The 9852-nt window shown below is 26.1% G+C and overlaps 1 protein-coding gene across 1 annotated transcript; it reads right to left on the bottom strand.

The window, feature by feature from the left end:
• Window positions 1-1078: 1078 nt before the first annotated feature.
• On the bottom strand, window positions 1079-1585 carry LOC101495227 (transcription repressor OFP6). Its single transcript, XM_004497648.4, has one exon. The coding sequence runs from the start codon at window positions 1583-1585 to the stop codon at window positions 1079-1081; it is 507 nt and encodes a 168-aa protein (XP_004497705.3).
• Window positions 1586-9852: the final 8267 nt, after the last annotated feature.

Genomic DNA, 9852 nt, shown 5'->3' with positions numbered 1-9852 from the left:
TGTTTACCAATTAGATGTTTCTTAGACGGGATAGACAATCATTTTAATACTTAAATTTATGAGGTGATACCACAATATATATTCTATGAATGTATCACAATAATAAAAATATATCTAAATTTGTCTTTTGTTATAAAAATATAAAATTATTATCAAAAGATAAACTTAAAGACGTATTTGTAATTTTAATATATTTAAAAATTATAATGACAGTGTATTATATATTTACAAACTAAAATGACTTACTCATTCTTGGATCTAATTGATGTTGAAAATAGAAAAAAGAAAAATTAATTTTTGACAGGAAGTTTTGCCAATAAAAATTGAGAAAGAATATATGATACCATATTATTGAATGAGTAAAAAAAATATTTTTGAATAATCAAATTTATTAATTGATCGAACAAAAATCAAATAAATAAAGACCCAGTTGCATATTTTTCTATTTGATTAGGCAGCAACTCTAGTGTTACTCTTACATATGTATAAGAGAGTTTCCATTGTACATTTGGATTAGATGATAATGTGTGACACAACATACTACTGTCAAAGTTAGCAATTTAGTACACATTTGGATCCACATTGAATTTGTAAAATAGGATGAAAAATATATTAGAACTCCAAAATATTTCTTTTACTAAAATCATTACATCGGAATTTTGTCGAATTTATTTTCAATTCAGAAACGAAGTTAACAAAAATATTTAAACTAGATACTCCTCTGATTATAATTATAAAAAAAAAAATGTTTTAAATTTTGGTCACTGTAAAAGTTAATTATTTTTTAATTATTGAATACTATTATTCTTAATACACCATTAAATTAATTCAAAATATTTAATGTTGATAATTGAATATTTGACATTTTAAAAAAATGACTTAATAAATTTAACTTTATATTTTACGTAAAATCTAAAAAATTAATTACATTTCCTAATAAGTGTGAATTTTATTTTCTTCTTATAATAGTAATTAAAGAAAATGAATAAACTTTTCAAATACTAAATGATTACATGTGACATACTAGAAGAACTTATTTATACAAATTTGTTATGACGTTAGCATCAAGAAATTAAAACTAAGAATCATGTGACTTACGACTGTTATGGTGGAAGGCAGGTGAGAAAGTAGAGTTAACAGAGAAGACTCCATTCCAGATCTCAGTAAAAGCTCTGATAATAATCCCATGGAATTCCTTCGAATTAAGCTGAAGAAAACAGTTCAAAAGCTCTCTAAGATCATCTTTAGAGTATATCTCATTCTCCAATATCATTTGTAGCATTGAATGTCTGAAATCAAGATAAGGGTCATCAGAATCTTTCTCTACTGCAACACCTTCATTTCCAACTCTTCCAAATCCTTTCAGTGATGATTTTTCTGAGGAAACAGAGCAAGGTGAGAATGAACAAGAAGAATTATTATTATTATTATTGTCATGGTGGTGAAGTTTGTTTTTTTGGTAAATGGGTTTCTTTGGTTTTGGTTTTGGATTGAATATGAGACTAAATTTTGGTCTTTTACATGTTCCACAACCTAGGTTCACTGAAACAGTGTTCAATGTTAGCTTTTTTTTGGAGCTAGACATGTTTTTGTTGTTGCTAAGGTTTGAGTACTTTCTGTGAGAAACAGAGGTGTGAAAAAGAAAAGAAATGCAATGAGATTTGTTGTGAGTTGTGTGGATTTTTGGGATGAGGGAGTGAGAGGAAGGTGTGTGTTAGTGTTCACAATTTATTTTGCATGTGAGTTAACAAGGGACTAAGTTTGTTGAATTTTATTGGTGATAGAATAATCTGGACCGCAGATTTGTTTTGGGGGTGTATATATATATAAATAAGTCAACATATCTAAAAGAAAAATATGTGTAGCCTTTCAAACACTAAATAGACATATGAAAGACAAAGAAATAGAGAGAAAAAAGAGTGATATTTAATTTAGTATATTAATGATGTCAAAATAAGAGAAAAAAAATAAAATGTTGAATGAGTATATTAAGATTGAAGGAGTCTGAATATAATAAGAGTTCATATCAAAATATTTATTTTTTTTAAAATGATAAAATGTTACGAGAATATTTCTAAGTTGGTGCATAAGTTTGAACCTAATAGATATGTGAATAGATAGATTTTTTTTTATAAGTATGAAAAATAGATAGATAATGACAAGTCCTTTGGTGGATATAATTATTTGATTTAAATGTGTGTGATTAAGTATGAAATTGATTATGAATAAGTTAAATATCGAATATATAATAAAGATGACATATATATCTAATGTACTAATGTTTTAGTTATTTTGGTGTCAAAGTCTTTTATAATTCTAAAATATTTTATTCGATGTTGTTCTCGTGTTCATAGACTCCTAATAGACATATAAACTCACATTTTATTTTTATTTTTTTAACAAACATCAATTAAATAATTGCCTCAATTGTGAAAATGAATAGAACTATGACTTCTATTATTATGTGATAATTTAATTATCATTGAAGTGTAACAATTTTTAAGTACTAGTTTATGGAAAACCACTTATCGCTATACAATTTTCCTAGATTGATGTGTTAATAATAGTTGTTGGTATTAAATGGATTGAATCTAACCGATTAGTTTTTTGGTGTTATAATTAATGTAATGGATTTATTTTCTCTTGGATGGATTGGATAGATGTGGACAAATGAACCATTTTGCTACCTGACTATTGATATTTAGGATAACATTTATTATTATAATTTGAGAGAATTGGAGGCTCTAAATGATTTTTTGTCCTTGACCCAAGAGGATCTAATTTGATGATACTTGTAATTTTATCTAAATTGACAAACAGTGTAGATGATTTTGTTTGAAAAGACATAGAGTTTAACAATTATAAATAAATATTTATCAACTTTACAAATCATATTATAGCATTATGATAAAAGACATCTCATAATATTTTATCATCTTTTTGCATCATATTTCACTATTTTGGATGTTGAAGCAGACATGACAATATTTTCTTTTTATATGTCTCCAACATTTACCACTTAGTGGTATACTTTCATAAACAAAATAGAAACATAAGTTTTTAAATAGTCTTTTAAAGTTATGAAGCTTTGAAAACCGTCAAATAATATTTAAAAAAAGGACTTTTGATAGATAATAAATTAGACTTTATAAAATTGATTAGACCTACGATATTTCCGACCCTACACATTTATATATATAGATATTTGCATATCTTGTAGTCGTGTTTCTGAAAATTTCAATCTCTTTCTTATACCGTATATATCTGAAATTTCATGATAGTGTGGCAGTGAATCAATTTTGTCTGGCACCAATGAGTTTGGATTTGGTGTATGAATTTGGTCAAATATAGTTGCCAAACTTGCCAGGTTTATTTTTAACGTCGATGGTGGGAAAATATAGCATTGGGATTTGAATCATAATAATATGAATGAATGAATGGTCCAAGGAAAAAGGGACAGATGGTTTAAATGCTTTTTAGTTACACGAGAATGGAAATTTTTGTGACCACCTTACTACCTTAGCATCTTATTTAAAGTCGTTGGATTGTAGACAATAATTATGCATTTCAACGGTTTTATCTTAAATTAATAACGAAGATTGTTTAAATTGATTTTATCAATTATAAGTCGTACGATCTTGAATGAACGTGTGACATTTTTTATTTTAAACATGTGAGGAGTTGTTATCATAATTATTGAATATATGTAAATATAAATACATTTTTAAATATTTCTTTTATTAGTAATTCATATAAAACGTTGATTCATGAAAGTCGCATTATAGAGTAAAATTAATTATAAAATAAAAATTTGAAGACTGAAATAATTAATAAAATATACATTTAAATATATATATATATATATATATATAAATTACTTTTTCTAAAATAAAATATAAATAAAAATTATAGCTAAAGTTTGATATATTTAATAAAAAGATCAAATATATTAACTCTTTAATTATCTTTTTTTATTTATATTTTATTTGAGAGTAGTACTTGGACAACGCCTAATATGTTTAAGGATAAAAATACCTTTTAATCGTTTATTTTTCCAATTATTTATGCCTATTTTCAATACTCATAACTGTGTAGTACATGCATTTAGTTCTTGTTTGTATTTACTTGGGCATTGATGATGCAAACTTAAATTTAAGTCCTTCAAGGGAGGTAGGTTCCAATTGGGGATCAAGGTGAGCAAGCATTTATAATGGACAAAAAATTCATGAAAATGATATATTTAATTACCTAACAAGTAACCCAATTGCACTTCGTAGCATTTCCCTTAAAAAAAAGATATATTTTGAATCTCATCATAAAATAAGTACCAATTACTTTTCTAAGTTCTATTTTTTTTAAGTAAAAAAAATCTAGAGTGAACATAAATTATTGGCTTAGAAGCGAAGAATGAGTACTCTAAAGTGTGGCGAATGGATTTGAAATGCATGAGGTGTATCTGCACATACTTTGACGTATATATTTCTATGCATCGTGCGTGTATCCTTATTATATAGTACATTCCCTAGAATTTCTAAAAGAAATATGTTAGGGTTGTTAGTGAGACGATAAATGATTTATGAATTATCGTTTTATTTTATGTTGAGTGGTGATTATTATCATTGTGTGACTGAGATCAAGATACGCTTGTCATCGTGGGACTAAAAGTGAAGATATATATGAAGCTATGATAGTCCTTCACTTAAGATATATTCTCCTTGCTAGTTGTGAGATGCCCTAATTCAAGAACCTTCTACATTCTTGTATGATATGGGTCGAGTTGATATGAAGTTGGCCTGTTATATTGATGAAATGGACCAAACTGTCGGGAGTCCGACCTAGAACAAAAAAAAGTTATTTTTTTTTTTTTATAAATAATTTAGATGATTTAAACTGTGATAACTCATATGATTAAGAACATACATCAAGTACTTTTATTTTTTTCAAAAAAAAAAATATGATCTCACATCATATTTTTTTGAAGGATTAAAATTGGTCGTCACCTTAAAGAATATGATTAACATGGATTGCAACGCGACAGAGAAAAAAATGTTGCATAATCCATATGGATAAACGAAAGGGGGTGAAAATAGCACAGCTGCAGATATTTTTAGCAGCAATTTTAATGAGTTCAATCATAAAATAACAAAAAGACACTACAAAAAAGTGAGTTTGATCCTCTCTGTTTCTCTGTACTCTAAAATGAAATTTAGATCACTCATAGGATTACAATGTTTCCAACTTTTAAGGGATGGTCAACTTTATAGGAGTCATCTTCATGTTAGTGGAAACATAGTGGCTCATAATTCAAAACAAAATATCGACCAATAACTCAACCCTTGATAAAGATATGGAACTTAATAAGCAACTTGTCCAACTTTATCAGCCTTGACAAATACTTACTTGGAAAGGCAAACATTTAGTTGTCCATTTGGTAAAGATTTAACGTAAATTTTTATAAATAGACTACATGTTAATATGTCAATAAAATTAAATTATTAGATTTAACATTATATTTTAAAGAATTTAATTTTTTTTTATAAAATTATTTAAATTTTATTTTATAATAATACCTTTCAATATAATAAAAATTTATATAAATCGGTATATTTAAATTATAAGTTACAAAATAAGTTAATAAATCTATGATTTAACACACTACAAAATTTAATTTAATAATTGTTATGAAAGAATTATTTTTATTTAATTAATCAGGTGGATCAAGTAGGCCTAAAATATTTTTTAATAGTCATTAGTCTGCCTTTTTTATTTTATCTAAATAGACTTTAAAAAAATATTGTTCTTGTCTATTTAAAAAGTATGGTTTAACTTGAGTCTCACGGATGTATGCTAGGGCATAGGCTAATATTGATATGTCAAATCTATTTTAACCTCTAGTTGTCGATATGACGAATTTGTTGGTGGTAATATATAGGCTTAAGTATATTATGTGTCCTTCTATTTTTATTAAATTCGTGAAATTGGTTTTTGTATTTTAAAATTAAATAGTTTTTGTTTTTTTTTCTTGAATTTTTTAATTAAAAATTATGATATAATATATTTTAAATAATGTGACATATAATACGATGTTGTTGAATGATTAGATATTAAATTGCAATAAAAACTTCTAAAAACTTCAATATTAATTTATGAAATTATTTATTTTTGTAATTTAATTAAATCGCTATTTTTTAGTTAAAAATTCTGAATGACATACTAATATAATAATCGAATTCTAAAATAAGTGCACCAATTTGGTGAATTGGTGAAAATAGAAATTAAAACTGTAATTTAACCAATACATAAATACCTTCGTTAAACTATATAATTTTTTTTGACTTTTTCTAATCCAGTGAGCTCTCAGTGTCTAACTCTTCTAAAAATATTTTACATTTTTCACTATACTCTTTCTTCTATCCGTCTCTCATCAGAATTTTAAGAAAACAATATTGAAAAGAGAAAACAAAGTAAGAAAAATAAAGGAATAATTGACGTACGAGATATAAAAAATGAAGTGTGTAGAGAAAAATATTATGGAGAGGATACAAGTCCCAATGCAAGTGTTTATCACACTTGTGAACGATTGAGCTTAAGCTTATTCCAATAAACATGTAGGCTCTATACTACAGGAACATGATTGAAATTTGAGAACTGGATTGATCAATGGAATAATTTGGAGCATGATTAAGATTTGGGAATAGACCTAAAAACAATTTTTATCATGTCACAATTTTTTTTTATTATCATGGGGAACATGTTTGTACTTGTGTAGGCCAGAGTTAACATGATTCATTATCTAAACTGAAATTAAAGTTGTGTTATGACTTACAAAAATGTTTGTTAGACACCCATTTGAATGTATATACCTTGAGTCTTTGAGACACTAAGGTCTTTGAGACACTAAGAGATAAAATAAAGTGATGTAATAAATGTGACATTTTGGTAACATTTTAAGAAGAAAGAGATATAGATAAAATAAAGTGTTGAATGAGTGTTGGAGAATATGAGGTGTATATGTACCGATACTCTATTTCACTAACCAAGAGCTAAAACCCCTATTTACACATTTGTAAAATTGGTCTCTTTATTAAAAAATCAATAGTTTTGATCAATTCATTAGATTTTTTAACCAAAAAATGGTAATGTAACATTTTAAACAACATGACATATGATGTAATGATGTTGAATGATTAATTCACAATAAAATGCAATAAAATCCTCTAAAAACTTCTTTTCAACTTCTAAAATTATTTTGTTTTGTAATTTAAATAATATCATATAAATAATTCATTGCGTCTAGTTGGTTTTGTTTTATCATATTATCTAAATGATTCTAAATCATGAGATTGTATGCTCCATCATTTCAAATATGTAAAATCTTTATTTTTTTTAAGTTAAAAAATCTTATAGATGAACGAAAACTATAATTATGTCACGAAGTTATAAAGAAATATCTTGGCCTTGTCAAGAAAAGCAAAGTTGCTTCTTGTGCGTTTTTATTTATTTATTTGAAAATATTAACTAGTGAATCAAAAAGTTGCTTCTTGTGCGTTTTTATTTAACATTGTGAGTTAAAAAATATTTAATACTAGTATCTATCCAACAAGTTAGTACTTGAAACAATAATTGTCCATTAAGTTAGTCCTAGAAGGAAGAGGTGTGGTCATTTATATGTGAGATAAGAGTGTTATCGTTATTTGAAGGGGATTAAACGTTAATGATGATGGATTTAATAAATATCTAAGTTAACCAATAAGATCGACCAATAATAACACTTTATGAAGTGTTTGCTTATGGCAATCCATCATTACATAGACCACATTCTAGATGTAAGCACCGATGATATATAATTGTGTTGTGGGTATCTTGCAATTGATGTTTTGTTTAATTGGAGTGAGCATTTATTATGCCCTCTAATTTGTCAAGAGTGTATGACAGAATATTGTAGTGACTACATGAATATTGTACAAATACTTGTTGTCATTGCATTTGTTAGAAATTAAATCAATACCATAGAAGATTAGAGAAGCGCTTGAATATGCATTTCATTTAGATACTGGTGCAATATCATAGTCTTCAAAGAAACAATTTGTTATCTCACTTTTTATAGCAAAAATATAATATATAACAACAATTAGTTGTGCTACTAAAACAACACGACTAAGAAGAATTTTAGAAGTGATGCACTAGAAACACAATAGTCATACAAAGATATTTTGGGGCAACAAGTTGATGATTGCACTAGTCAAGAATGTTGTTTGTCTTGGACGGTCCAAACATATTGATATTTGGTTTCATAAAATTTAAAAATTAGTTACAAAGAAAGAAGTGGTGATTGAGTATTGTTCCACTTAATAACAAATTGCAGATTTTTTTACCGGGCATTTGAAAAATAAATTAATATATAAATTTGAAAAGATGCTTGGAATGATAAATTTGAAGGTTTGATTTAAGGGAGGTAATATTAGAAATTAAATCAGGTCTTTAGAAGATTAGAGAAACACTAGTTGGTGTCATTCTTGGTCACTAAGAAAATTATATGATTGGACCAAATTAAGTTGGAGGCATCGTTTGTCTTTTTGCATTTACCTTAGCTATTAAGTTGCTTAATTATTAATGTGTTCAGTTAGCTAGTAAGACTAAAATACAACACCGTCTAATTGTTTGTTGCACCTCCGTTTTGGTTGTAGCATTAACCATTAAGGTTTTATTTGATTCAATAGTAAGGATCGATGACTATATAAAAACATGTATACCTTGTTTTGTAAATCAATTTCAGTGACTGAACATATAGTGATTTTAAAAATCCTTTCTCTCTATCCTCTCTATTTGTATGTATTAATTTTGTGAATATATGTCCCACTCACATCAGCAATAATCATTAAGGGACTTCAATCACAATTCACTTTTTTTTTCTTTTTCTTTTTATATATATTTCTCTCATTAAGATTTTCCCTCATAATAAATGGATAACATCATATACACATAGTATCACCCTTTTTATATTTGAGTTGGTCCATAAAAAATATAGATACTAATGGTTGTAACCACCATAACTTAATTATACAATCTTCCTTCTAGAAATATCACACTATATTGTGATGTGCCAAAAACACATATAAGGGTAAGTGCACTCTTGTTGCAGTAGTAATAAAAATAGGACGAAAATTCTAGATTTTATATCTAAGAGATTAATTATTAATTATAAATTAGTTGAATTTCTATGTTATTTAAACAATTGAAATTATGATTAATTTGTAAAACAAAACATTAAATAACAAAGGGAGTGGAGAATCAATTTATGAAAATATTAAGGCGTTTTGGTTTCACTTATGTCAATAATAAAAATACTTCTCAATTAATTTATAATTTATGTTTTGTATTGATGTCAATCATTTGCTTATTACTAATCAGCATACTCGTAACTATTTAAATATGAATTGAAATAAGGGATTGGATTATGGCCAGACGAATTTCCCTTACCAAGTTGTGTTAATTTGCCATGACAAGTTTTCCTATAAACTAAACAATTTGTTAAAGTTAGCTACTCCATATTGGGATTCAAACACAATGATTAATTCATACAATATAAAAAAATACGAATAATAAATTAGAAAGAAACATATAATTAAAGAAATATAAAATCTACCATAACATTAGTATATTGTGCCTTCTATTTTATATGTGCTAGAAGTGTGACCACCTTATTATTTTGTTTGCAATTGGCTATAAGATTAGGCAATTTGTTTTTATCTCTTGGCCAATTAATAACAAATAATAATAATAATAATAATAATAATAATAATAATAATAATAATAATATATTTATATGTACACATATTATATATATATATA

Source organism: Cicer arietinum, chromosome 4 (genome assembly GCF_000331145.2).
Source record: "Cicer arietinum cultivar CDC Frontier isolate Library 1 chromosome 4, Cicar.CDCFrontier_v2.0, whole genome shotgun sequence".
Classification (NCBI taxonomy): domain Eukaryota; kingdom Viridiplantae; phylum Streptophyta; class Magnoliopsida; order Fabales; family Fabaceae; genus Cicer; species Cicer arietinum.
The sequence above is the reverse complement of the archived record's forward strand: the minus strand, read 5'-3'. Positions and strand labels throughout refer to the sequence as shown.